The sequence below is a fragment of the Suncus etruscus genome, chromosome 14 (genome assembly GCF_024139225.1).
Source record: "Suncus etruscus isolate mSunEtr1 chromosome 14, mSunEtr1.pri.cur, whole genome shotgun sequence".
NCBI lineage: Eukaryota > Metazoa > Chordata > Mammalia > Eulipotyphla > Soricidae > Suncus > Suncus etruscus.
In genome coordinates, this window is record NC_064861.1 from 32,776,372 (window position 1) to 32,790,419 (window position 14,048).

At 40.6% G+C, this 14,048-nt stretch overlaps 1 protein-coding gene across 1 annotated transcript in view; it reads left to right on the top strand.

The window, feature by feature from the left end:
• KIF3A (kinesin family member 3A) overlaps positions 1 to 14,048 on the top strand; it is a 66,111-nt gene that overhangs the window by 25,001 nt on the left and 27,062 nt on the right. The window contains 2 exon segments of the mRNA XM_049787372.1: positions 2,893 to 2,998; positions 13,480 to 13,619. Coding sequence (XP_049643329.1) covers positions 2,893 to 2,998; positions 13,480 to 13,619 — 246 coding nt within the window.

Genomic DNA, 14,048 nt, shown 5'->3' on the forward strand with positions numbered 1-14,048 from the left:
CTGGATCGGCTGCTTGCAAGGCAAATGCCTCTGTGCTATCTCTCCGGGCCCGGCTTGGGCATTTCTTTACCTCCAGTATGGGTATTCATCCCATGCCCACCCACCACTTTTGTTGAAAGCTTTGTTCATCAGAGTTTCAGTCAGTTTTTGAATGGATTAATTCAGGGTGAAAGGAAGAAGTAAAATTCTTGCCCTGTTCTGTGTAGAGACAAAACTAAATTTCCTCCTTTCCCCTTTCCCTCTCCCCCTCTCTTTTCTTTCCACTTCCTTCCACATCTGGAAGACTTTAGAAGGTACTCCTGGCTCAGGGATTGAGAATTGCTCAGGCAGTCATGCAGGATTAGCATGGAAATCAGGCTTTCTGCTATGAAAAGCATGTGCTTTATCCAGAGAATGCCATCTCTGGCCCCTAAGTTTTTGTTTGTTCATTTGTTTACTCATCATTCTCTTTAGTTTTTATGGATACTTTGTTAATTCTGTTTTTATTTTTTTGGTTGTTGGACCACACCTGGGGACACTCAGGGGTTACTCCTGGCTCTGCACTCAGAAATTGTTCCTGGCAGGCATGGGGGACATACGGGATGCTAGGGCTTGAACCCGGGCCTGTCCCAGGTCAGCTGTGTGCAAGTCAAATGCCCTACCTCTGTGCTGTTATTCCGGCTCCTAATTCTGTATTTTTCTCTTTTAAAATTTAGTTGTCTTATTGTACATAAAAATATCTTAGAGGGAATATAATCATTTTTGTACAATTACGAATCAGATTTATTTTCAAATATATAAGATCCATTGTCCCTATATGGAATCACATATCTTATTTTGTCTCTTGGACTATCCTTCAATAAGATTTATAAATGATAAATCTGTCTAATACATTTTTTATTTATTTGATTTTGGGGCCATACCCAGTAATACTCAAGGGTAATGGCTGGCTCTGCACTCAGGAATTACTCCTGGCAGTGCTTGGGGGACCATCTGGGGTGATGGAATAAAACCCTGTTTGTGTGCAAGACAAGTGATCTACCTACCCTCTGTACTATCTTTCTGGCCCCATATGTCTTTTTCTTTTCTTGAATCACCGTTATATACAGAGTTAAGAAGTTATTGATTGTTGAGATTAATACATTGTTCTAACACCCACCCTTCATCAGTGTTGAATTTTCTACCACCAGTGTTCCCAATTTCCCTCCACACTTTCAGCCAACCTCTGTGGCAGACATTTTTCTTTACTTGCTCTCTCTCTCTCTCTCTTTCTCTCTCTCTTTCTCTCATCCCCTTTTTTCCTTTTAGACTCCATTGTTTGCTGAGATACCCTTTCAGAAAACTATTACTAAGACTGTATCATGCATATCATTTTACCTCCTTTCAGCATCCAGTTCCTGTTTAGAGTCCTTGCCACAAGGACTAGTCCTCCTGGCCTTTATTTCTGTTGTCTTTGTGTATTAGTCTCATTATGGTGAATTTTTACAAAAATAATCCTGCAAATGAGTATGATTATTCTATGTATGTCTCTCACCCTTTGACTCATTTTACTCAGCTTATTTCTCTCCATTTCTGTGCATGTTTGTCTTTCCTATTCGATATGTTATCTGCTTTTAATAAATCTTAAATTTATATCATGTTGTGTTTTGAAATGGTCTTAGACTTTGCCAAGTAATGCCAGATTGAAGACCTCTTTGTTTTTAAGATAAACATAGAAAGTGAGAGTAGGGACTGGAGAGATAGTAAATCAGGTAACTCACTTGCCTTGCATGTTACCAAGTAGGGTTCAATCCCTGGCATCTCATATGGTATTGCCAGGAGTGATTCCTGAATGCAGAGCTGGGATTAATCTCGGAACATTTCTGGATGTGACAAAAAAGGAAAAAAAAAAAGTGAGAGTAGATGTTTAAAATGAGGCAGAGTTGGAGTGACAGTATAGTAGTTAGGGACTTGCCTTGTGCACGACTGACCCAGACTTGATCCTTAGCACCCTCGTAGGATCCCTTGAGCCTGCCAAGAGGGATTCCCTAAGTACAGAGCGAAGAGTAAGCTCTGAGCACTGTCTAAATATATAAAAGTATTAGAATCTAGAGGGATAGTACAACAGGTAAGGTGTTTACTTTGCACACAGCTGACCTGGGTTTGATCCCCAGCACTACATGTGGTTCTCCAAGCACCCCTGGAAATAACCTTTAGCGCTGAGCCAGGTGTAAGCCCTGATGTAGCTCATAAATCAAATAATAAAATAGAATGTTAGAGAAATTGATATAGCCCTGGCACCCAACATGATTTTTCTGTTTTTGTTTTTGTTTTTGGGTCACACCCAGCAGCACTCAGGGGTTACTCCTGGCTCCACACACAGAAATCGCTCCTGGCAGGCTCGGGGGACCATATAGGATGCTGGGATTCGAACCAATGACCTTCTGCATGAAAGGCAAACGCCTTACCTCCATGCTATCTCTTCGGCCCCATTACCATATTATCTTAAAACCAGTAAATTTTAAATCATTTTAAAAATTAAAAAAAAAATTTTGAACCACACCTGGCAGTTCTCAGGACTTCTCTGGTTTTATGCTCAGGGATCACTCCTAGAAAAGGTTTGGGGACCACATAGGGTAGTGGGGATTGAACCTGGGGCAGCCACATGCAAGGCAAGCACTATGCCCACTGTACTATCTGGTCCTGCTAACTCTCCTATATTCTTAGATTATTTTCTTTTTTATTTTTAGGTCATTTCACAATCAAAATAATTTTTCATCTGTATGTTCTTCCTGTCAGTTTTGACTTTAGGATCTTAGGGATTCTATCTAATTCATCACCATATTCTTAGCAGTAAGGATACATAATATAAGTGAAAATTGGAATAATTATGTATATGTATATAAGACAATTTCTTGGTTTTTTCTTTTTTAGGTTAAAGAAAGACCTGATGTAGGAGTTTATATCAAAGATTTATCAGCTTATGTGGTAAACAACGCTGACGATATGGATAGAATTATGACACTAGGCCACAAAAATCGTAAGTGTGGTAATTGGGATTAAATATCTATGTTAAATAGACTTAGAAGTAACTGATATGACACTTTACCTCATACAAATCTTCACTTTTATTTATTGTTTTTAGGCCTCACCCAGTGGGGCCTGGGCTTACTACTGGCTATGCATTCAGGAAATCACTCCTGGTGGTGCTTGGGGGACCATTTGGGATGCCAGGAATTGAATCCAGGTTGGCTGTTTGCAAGATAAGAAACCTACTTACTATACTATTTCTTGAGCCCTGGATCTTCATTTTTGATTTCTTGAAAACTTTTTGAAAAAAAAAATTTTTTTTGTTTTTGTTTTTTGGGCCACACCTGGTGACACTCAGGGGTTACCCCTGGCTATGCACTCAGAAATCGCTGCTGGCTTGGGGGATCATATGGGAAGCCGGGAATCGAACTGAGGTCTGTCAACCTTGTGCAAGGCACACACCCTTTTGCTGTGCTATTGGTCCGACCCCTCTTTGAAAATTTTTATGTGGAGAAAGTATTATGAATGAAAGATATCAGAGAGTCTGTTTGATGCTGACCAAATTTTGTTTCTTAGTAATAGTAAGATCTTTGTAACCTTATAATTGTCTCGATTAGCTATAATAATATTGGTATCAGAGTAGTAGCACAGTGGGTAGGATGTTTGCTTTGCATGCGACCGACCCAGGTCCTGTCCCTGGCATTCCATATGATCCCCGAGCCTGCCAGGAGTAATTTCTGAGTGCAGAGCTAGGAGTTAACCACTGAGCACAGATGAGTGTGGACCCCTCCACCAAATATATATAGGTGACATTTATTGGGTTATTATTCTCTGGTAAGTCCTTTGTAACTTTATCTCTGTTTTGGGTGGTTGGGTCTACCCCAACCAATTCTCAGGAGTTACTCCTGGCTTCACACTCAGGAATCATTCTTGGAGGGGTTGTGAGGACCATATGGGTTGCTGGGTATTCAACACCAGGTTGCAAGTCAAGTGTCCTCCTTATTTGCTATACTACTGCTCAGACCATTGTAATCTCTTTTGATCTTCACAATGAACTAGGATGTTATTAAATTTTTATTTTATGTGTGAGAAAACTAAGCTTAGTTTTACTTTTCCAATGTTATATACACTCCTCAATAAGGAGCTGAGAGTGTTTGAATTAGTAAGCATTAATGAAGAGTGTGTTTTTAAGTGTCTATTGACCATCTATATGTCTCCTTTGAGAAAGTGGTCAGCTTTTCTCTTCACTGCTTGATGAGGTTGTTTTTGTGTTAGTTTGTTTGAGTGTTGAAAAGACCATACCTTGACAGGAAAATGAGCAAACAGTATATATGAATAATTATTCACAGAAGAACTATACACAGCAGCAAGCAGATAAAAGGATGTTCAAATACACCAAGTAATCAGGAAGAATACTTTTATGGCTTGGGGTCCACATCCAGCAGTGCTCAGGGGTTATACCTGGCTCTGCTCAGGAATCACTACTGGCAGACTTGGGGACCATATGGGATGCAGGGGATTGAACCTGGGTCTATCACATGCAAGGCAAATACCCCACCCTCTGTGCTATCAGACTGACTCCACAGAATGTATTTTAAAACGATTATAGATAATTTTACTCATTTTGGGAGGTAAAAAGAAGAAGTGGACACTATGATGGGAATGTTTAGTGCTACATTGTTTTTTGGTGAAACAAGAAATTTTTGTTTGTTTGTTTGTTTTTTGTTTTTGGGCCACACCCGGTGGTGCTCAGGGGTTACTCCTGGCTGTCTGCTCAGAAATAGCTCCTGGCAGGCACGGGGGACCATATGGGACACTGGGATTCGAACCAACCACCTTTGGTCCTGGATCGGCTGCTTGCAAGGCAAACGCCGCTGTGCTATCTCTCCGGGCCCGAAACAAGAACTTTTTAATGGAAACTTACTTAGAAAATTGTAGAAGAGAAAGAAGTATGTGTTTAAGAGAGAATACTGAGGAATTAGAGAGGTAGTACAGAGGGTTTATTGTTTGCCTTGCATATGACCTACTTGTGGATTCAATCCCCAGCATCTCATATGGTTTCTGAGCCTTGTTGGGAGTTATTCCTGAGCTCAGAGCCAGAAGTAACTTCTGAGCATTTCTGGTGTGGTCTCCTAGCGCCCCCCCCCCCCAATAAAACAAGAAAAGGGAAAGAAAAAAAGAGAAGACACTGGGAGGTGGGTGGTCAGAGATAATAAGGCAGGGAGGGCACTTGCCTTGCCAGTGACCCAGGTTCAATCCCTGGTACCCTATATAGGTCCCCTGAACCTGCCAGGAATCATTCCCTGAGTGTAAAACCATGAGTAAGCCCTAAACACTCCTGGCTGTGGTTCCACCACTCCCCAAAATAGAACACAGTTTTCTCTAGAGTTGAAGAAAGGTAAACAAAGAAATAAACAAGTAAGCATGATGCCTATTCAAGGAAGCATGTAGGTTTGAAGAGCAAGCCACTGCAACCTTTTGAAGAGACATGTAATAATATTTGTTGAAAATGTTTTTAAAATGCATTCTTTTTGATTCAGTCATTCTAATTCTGCATATAGATTCTAGAATGAAGTTTTACATATAAACAAAAAAGGACTCAACGTTGACATTATTTGTAATAGCAAATATGTGGTAAAATTTAATTATTATGACACTGGTTATATAATTATGGTATAAAAATACCATGCATTGTAACAAAGCTGTTGAAAACAGTTAATTTTATATGTAGAGACATTTAAAGACTTTCAAGATAAATGATTAAATTACTACATAAGCAAATTGCTAAACAGTATGCGCTGTATTATCCTAATTATATATGTTAAAAGCTACAGGTTAAACAAGGTATTTTGATATTTGTATTAAACAGTATATTTTTGGTATTTTTGTGTATATTTGTCTAGGTGAAGTGCAGAATGAGAGAACTTTTGATTTGCTTATCTTTGGGGAAATGTAGGAAGTATTTACTTTCTATATTTCTATTTTTAAAATTTTATATAAACATGTTTATATATTGCTTAATTAAGCAATTTACTACTTTCAGTTGATTTAAGACTGGTTTATAGTATTTAGTAAGTTTTATGAGTGCAGTCTCTTTTTCTGTGTATGTTCTTCACTACCACTAAAGCTCTAAAGCTGTTACTGTTACAAGATTCATTATTTCCTGCTCTTCCTTCCCATTCCCCTTGCAACTCTTGTTTTCCACAAAGCCTAGTTATTTTTGTTACTACTATTTTTTTTTTTTTTTTTTTTTGGTTTTTGGGCCACACCCGTTTGACGCTCAGGGGTTACTTCTGGCTATGCGCTCAGAAATTGCCCCTGGCTTGGGGGAACCATATGGGACACCGGGGGATCGAACCGCGGTCCGTCCTAGGCTAGCGCTTGCAAGGCAGACACCTTACCTCTAGCGCCACCTTCCCGGCCCCACTACTATTTTTTAAGTTAGACATTTGCATAGTGGAGGATGTTGGTCTGCACCTGACAGTATAAGAGAAATAAAATTCTCTTAATAGAGTTAAGAATATTTCCTCAATTGGGGCCGGAGAGATAGCATGGAGGTAAGGCATTTGCCTTGCATGCAGGTGGTCAGTGGTTTGAATCCCAGCATCCCATATGGTCCCCCGAGTCTGCCAGGAGTGATTTCTGAGCATAGTGCCAGGAGTAACCCCTGAGCGCTGCTGGTGTGAGCCCCCCAAAAAACAAAACAGAACAAAACAAAACAAAAAAGGAATATTTCCACAATAGGGGATGGAACAATAGTACAGTAGTAGGGCATTTGCTTTGCACGTAGCTGATCCAGGACAGACCCAGGTTCAATCCCTATCATCCCATCTAGTTCCCGAGCCTGCCAAGAGTGATTTCTCAATGCAGAGCAGGAGTAACCCTTGAGTGGTGTTGGGTATGGCACCCCCACATAAAAGAATATTTCCATAATAGAAGGGCTTCAATATAGAGCTAAAATGTTATCATGTTCAAATTTAGTAAATTTCAAGAACAAAACAGTACAGCATTGGTGGGGGAACAGAAGGATGGCACAGCAGGCTACGGTAATACTTTGTAGAAGCCCAGTAGCAGCCTTCGTTTGATCCCTGTCATGACATGATCCTGAGCATCCCCCATTTCCACCCTCTCAGCATCACCAGGCTTGGGAGGAGGATAAATCACTAAGAGCTACTGCTTTAAATGAAAACATGGGACTAGAAATGTAGCTAGTGATAATGCACATGCTTTACTTGTATGAGACCCTGACTTTGATCCGCAGCAACACAACAACAGGTTTTTGTTGTTGTTGTTTGAACTACAACTGGCTGTTGAGGGTTTACTCCTGGTTTTGCACTCAGGAATTACTTCTGGTGGTGCACAGGGGACAATGTGGCATGTTGGGATCAAACCCAGGCTGGTTGTGTGCAGGGCAAGTGCCCTATTACCAACTGTGCTATCACTTCAGCCCACTTGTCTTTTTTTAAACTTTATTTATTAATTGATTGATTGATTTTGGGCTACATCCGGCAGCGCCCAGGGGCCACTCAGAAATCACCCTGACAGACTGTGGGGGACCACATGGGATGCCAGGAATCGAACCAGGTTCCTCCCGGGTCAGCCGCATGCAAGGCAAAAGCCCAACCGCTGTACTATCTCTCTACCCCATCAAGAGTGTATTTTTGGGGCCGGAGAGATAGCACAGCAGTAGGGCATTTGCCTTGCAAGCAGCCGATTCAGGACAGATTGTAGTTTGAATCCTAGCATCCCATATGGTCCCCCTTGCCTGCCAGGGCTGGTTTCTGAGCGCATAGCCAGGAGTAACTCCTGAGCATTGCCAGGTGTGACCCAAAAATAAAAAATAAAAATAAAAAGACTATTTTTGTTTTGTTTTGTTTATGGGCCACACCCATGATGCTCAGTGGTTACTCCTGGCTATGCGCTCAGAAACTTCTCTGGCTTGGAGGACCATATGGGACGCCAGGGGATATAACCCAAGGTCCATTCTGGGTCAGCTGTATGCAAGGCAAATGCCATATCGTTGTGCCATACCGTTGTGCTATTGCTCTGGCCCCAAGACTGTATTTTTAAGGCAAAAAAATTTTATAGAAATAGGGGCCTGAATCAGTGGGTAGGAATCAATCCAGAAAACTACATATATACACACACACATATATATATATATATATACACACACACATATATATAATTGATACACAGTTTGTAAGTTTTTTCATAATTTAGAAATGATTAACATTTTGTTTTTGTTTTGGGGTCTAATCTGGTGATGCTCAATGGTAAGCTCCTGAGTCTGTACACAAAAATTATTTCTGCTGGTGCTCAGGGGACCATATGGGGTTTTAAGGATCCAACCTGACCTCATGCAAAGCAAGCTTTTTACTAGGGGTACTATCTGATTTGTTTGTTTGTTTGTTTGTTTTGTTTTGTTTTGTTTTGGGGCAATAACAGACAATGCTCTGGGGTTACACCTGGCTCTGTGTTCAGAAATTGCTCAGGGACCATATGGGATGCTGGGGATCGAACCTGGGTTCTTTCCGGGTTGGCCACATGCAAGGCAAACACCCTACTGCTGTGCTATCTACCACTCTGGCCCTTGGAAAAGTATATTTGAGGGAAATTATGTTAAAAAGAGAAAATAGGGGCCAGAGAGATAGCATGGAGGTAAAGCGTTTGCCTTTCATGCAGAAGGTCATTGATTCAAATCCCGGCATCCCATATGGTCTCCTGTGCCTGCCAGGAGCAATTTCTGAGCATGGAGCCAGGAATAACCCCTGAGCACTGCTGGGTGTGACCCAAAAACCACACACACCAAAAAGAGAGAAATCTCAAATTATTCTCAGTAAAGGTATAGTAAAATCAATTTCCGTAAAAAATTTTTAAGTGTTTTGTCTGGGGCCATACCATGTAATGTACAGGAGTTATCTTCTGGCTTTACTTTAAGGAATTACTCTTGGTGGTAGTCAGGGACCATATAGGGATGTCAGGGATCAAACCTGGGTTGGCTGTATGCAAGACAAATACATGCCCTATCCTCTGTACTATTATTACTTCAGCCTTTTAAGTTTGTTTTTTTTTTTTTTTAAGTTGTTGGGCTACAACCAGTGATGCTCCTGATTCTGCAGTCAGGAATCACTCCTAGCAGTGCTTGGGACCATATGGGATGCTGTGGATTGAGCATGGGTCAGCCCAGTGCAGGCAAGCAGTGCCTTACTTACTGTCCATCACTCCAACCCCAAACACTTCTTTTTTGGGGGAGTAGGCATAGCACCTGGTAATGATTAGGGTTTACTCCTGGCTCAGGAATTACTTCTGATGGGGCTTGTTGGACCTTATGGACTACTGAAAATTGAATTTTGGTTGGCAAGGCAAATACCCTACCTGGTGTACCTGGCCCCCCAATTTATTTTTACATGGAAAAATATGTATAGAAAAGAATGTTAAGTGGAAAAACATGTAAATATGGATCACATATCACTACTAATACTGGAAATATAGTATTGCTATATTTTGCTATATTAATTGATTACTGCCAAGTTTAGTGGCTTTTTAATATTTCTGGAAGCATTCATATAACCATAATTTGATTTTAAGGAGAATAGGGCCAGGAATATAGTTTAATAATAGAGTACTTACTTGCCTTGCATGTATGAGATCCTAGGTTTACTTTACAGAAATGTGAAAATTTATATATACATTTATCATATATACATATATACAAGAATAGGAAAGTAAAGTATGGACTCAATCATTTAAAAAAAAATTTTTTTTTTTTTTGGTTTTTGGGCCACACTCGGCGGTGCTCAGGGGTTACTCCTGGCTGTCTGCTCAGAAATAGCTCCTGGCAGGCACAGGGGACCATATGGGACACCGGGATTCGAACCAACCACCTTTGGCCCTGGATCGGCTGCTTGCAAGGCAAACGCCGCTGTGCTATCTCTCCGGGCCCCATTTTAAAATTTTTTCAGTAAATTTTTATTTACCTCCTTTTAATGGCTTCTAGTGAAGCCGTATGCCAAGAAAAGATATTTTGTTATTAAATTATGAAAGCATGCTTACTGGAAAAGTGGCTTTCTTGTTTATTTTGGTTTGGTTTTTGGGTCACACCCAAAAACCAGCACTCAGGAGTTACTCCTGGCTCTATGCTCAGAAATCATTGCTCCTGGCAGGTTTGGGGGACCAAATGGGATGCAGGGATTGAACCACCATTCTGCATGCAAGGCAAACGCCCTACCTCTATGCTATCTCTCTGGCCCCTAGAAAAGTGGCTTTATGAAAAATAGTAGGAATATAATTATTCCATTGGTAAAATAATGTTTTTAAAATACTTGGGCTTGAAGGGCCAGAGAGATAGCATAACAGGTTTGGGGTGCTTGCTTTGCATGCATCTGACTGGTTCAATCCTGGTATCCTAAGCCAGCCAGAAATGATCCTGGAGCACAGAGTCAGGAGTAGGCCCTGAGGCCTACTCAAGTTATTCAAGGCCTTGAATAACCCCCAAATAAAATTTTTTTTATATTTAAAAAGATCAAAGTTGTGTCTTTTATATTAAAAAGAAACACACCCTTTTTAAATTTTTTTCTGTTTTGTTTTGGTTTTTCGGCCACACCCGTTTGATACTCAGGGGTTACTCCTGGCTATGCGCTCAGAAGTCGCTCCTGGCTTGGGGGGACCATATGGGATGCCAGGGGATCGAACCACGGTCCGTCCTACGCTAGCGCTTGCAAGGCAGACACCCTACCTCTAGCGCCACCTTCCCGGCCCCCCCCTTTTTAAATTTTTTAAAAATCTTTAAGCACCATGATTACAAACATGATTATAATTGGGTTTCAGTCATAAAAAGAACCTTCCCTTCACCAGTGCAACATTCCCACTACCAATGTCCCCAATCCCCCTCACCCTCCGCCTGTGTTCAAGACAGGCATTCTACTTCTCTCACTCATTAATACTGTCATGATAGTTGTCACTGTAATTATTTCTTTACCTGCACTTACCACATTTGTGGTGAACTTTATATAGTGAACCAGTCCTTTCAGCCTTCATCTCTATGGTTTCTGGGCATTATTACAATAATTTTTTTTTTTTTGGATCACACCTGGCAGTGTTCAGGTGTTACTCCTGGCTCCATGTTCAGAAATCTCTCCTGGCAGACTCAGGGATCATATGGGATGCCAGGATTTGAACTACTGACCTTACCTTCTGCATGCAAGGCAAATGCACTACCTCCATGCTGTCTCTCCGGCCCCATACAATAATATATATATATTTTTTGTTTTGTTTTGGTTTTTGGGCCACACCCGGCGGTGCTCAGGGGTTACTCCTGGCTGTCTGCTCAGAAATAGCTCCCGGCAGGCACGGGGGACCATATGTGACACTGGGATTCGAACCAACCACCTTTGGTCCTGGATCAGCTGCTTGCAAGGCAAACGCCGTTGTGCTATCTCTCCGGGCCCACAATAATATTTTTTATTTTTCTTAAAACCCATAGATGAGTGAGACTATTCTGCATCTATCTCTCTCCCTCTGACTTATTTTACTCAGCATAATAGTTTCTATGTCCATTCATGTATAGGGAAATTTCATGACTTCATCTCTCCTGATGGCTGTATAATATTCCACTGTGTATATGTACCAGTTTCTGTAGCCATTCATCTGTTGAAGGGCATCTTGGTTTCCAGATTCTGACTATTGTAAATAGTGCTGCAATGAATATAGGTGTGAGGAAGGCATTTTTGTATTTTTATGTATGTTTTTTATATATGTTTTTGTGTTCTTAGAGTATATCTCTAGGAGTGGTAGAGCTGGATCATATGGGAGCTCAATTTCCAGTCTTTTAAGGAATCTCCATTTGTTTTCCATAAAGGCTGAACAAGACTACATTCCCACCAGCAGTGAGAGTTTCTTTCTCTCCACATCCCTGCCAGCACTGATTGTTCTTGTACTTTGTGATGTGTGCCAGTCTCTGTGGTATGAAATAGTACCTCATTGTTGTTTTTATTTGCATAATGCTTTAATTTGCATAATTAGTGATGTGGAGCATTTTTTTTTATGTACCTTTTGGCCATTTGTAAAAGAACACACTGTGTGTGTGTGTGTGAGCATTTTTTTTATGTACCTTTTGGCCATTTGTAAAAGAACACACTCTGTGTGTGTGTGTGCGCGTGCGCGCACGCACACGTGCCACACTGGTGATGCTCAGAGTTTACTCCTGGCTCTGCATTCAGGGATCACTTCTCGTGGCAGTTGATAGACCATATGGGATGCCTGGGATTGAACCTGAGTAGGTCATGTGCAAAGCAAAATGCTCTATCTGCTGCACTATGTATCACTTTGGCCTTTGTGGCCCTGAAACACACTTTATACAGTATATTCATAGTAAATACTGCATATCTGACATATTTGAATGGATGCCTTTGTTTTTATAAAAACAGGATCTTACTATATTTATCTTCTGTTTTCAGTTCCTGTTATGAGCAGAGCATCTTTCTAAGTTATAAACATGTGTCTTATTTTGTTTAATTTTATGACTATTCTAATAGATAAATCACTGTCCTCTTGTTTCTGATCTCTTTGGTCTCTGTTGTGAACAGCGTTGCCTTGAATATCTTTGTGAAAATACTTTTGTAGTTTATTCTTAGGTTATAATACCTTTGGGAGACACTTGAATATACAAAGTCTGTTTGTTATGTGAGTGGTGTGGGTGGCAGTGGGAGTTCTGGGATTAAACCCAGGGCCTCATACATGTAAAAGATGTGCTCTACTTGGGTCCCAACACACCTTTCAAATTATTTATTGTATTGTAATATAAACTAGTTATTTGATTTTAACCTAAAATACCTGGAATTTTTTTTTGTTTTTTGTTTGTTTGTTTGTTTGTTTGTTTTTGGGCCACACCCAGCGGTGCTCAGGGGTTACTCCTGGCTATCTGCTCAGAAAAGAAATCGCTCCTGGCAGGCACAGGGGACCATATGGGACGCCAGGATTCGAACCAACCATCTTAGGTCCTGGGTCGGCTGCTTGCAAGGCAAACGCCGCTGTGCTCTCTCTCCGGCCCCAATACCTGGAATTGAATCATTTTAAAACTGTCTCTTTAGGAGGCTAGAGCATAGTACAGTAAGAAGGGCATTTGCTTTGCACAGGACCAACCCAGGTTTGATCTCTGCCACTCCATATGGTCTGTCAAGTCCAACAGGAGTGATCTTTGAGCACAGAGCCAGTACCTCTGAGTGTGCTCCCCCCCAAAAAAAATAGCCCCCAAAATTGCTTTCTTAATGTGAAAAACCTAGGTGTTTTTGCTGTCATTGTAACTGTAAGATAAATACTAATATTGCCTAAATATACAAACATTTATAATTTAGTTATGCTTTTTACTGTAATGAAATGAAATACTTTGTATTGTTACTTATATGCAGATATATTAAATATTTCTGGATAGTTTATTTTTTAAAGATATTCAGTGATACTATACTTAACATTTTTTCCCATTTATTTAAGGTTCTGTTGGTGCAACTAATATGAATGAACACAGTTCTCGCTCTCATGCTATCTTTACAATTACTATTGAATGCAGTGAGAAAGGTGTTGATGGCAACATGCATGTCAGGATGGGGAAGCTCCATCTTGTAGATCTTGCTGTAAGTAACAATACTACTTAATAGCATGTGACTTTTTGGGGGGCCCACAACTGGCGATGCTCAGTGGTACTCCTGGCTCTGCACTCAGGAATTAATCCCGTCAGTGCGTAGGGAACCTTATGATGCCAGGGATTGAACTCAGGTCTGTCTAATTCAAGACAAGCACCCTACCTCCTGTGCTATCCCTTAGCCCAACATGTAACTTGTTTTTTATTTTATGTGTGAGCAAAAATCACATGAAGTTATGATTTCTGTGTGTTTTTTAAGATTTTCTTTGTGGTTGTGTTTAACTTGCACTTATTATAGAATTTTTCTATATAAAAAGCAGATGGCACTGTATAATGATCTTCCACGTACCCATCCACCCAACATAAACAAAATTTGTAGGAGTCCTGTTTTATCTCTACACTTAGTCCCTTCTTTTTATCT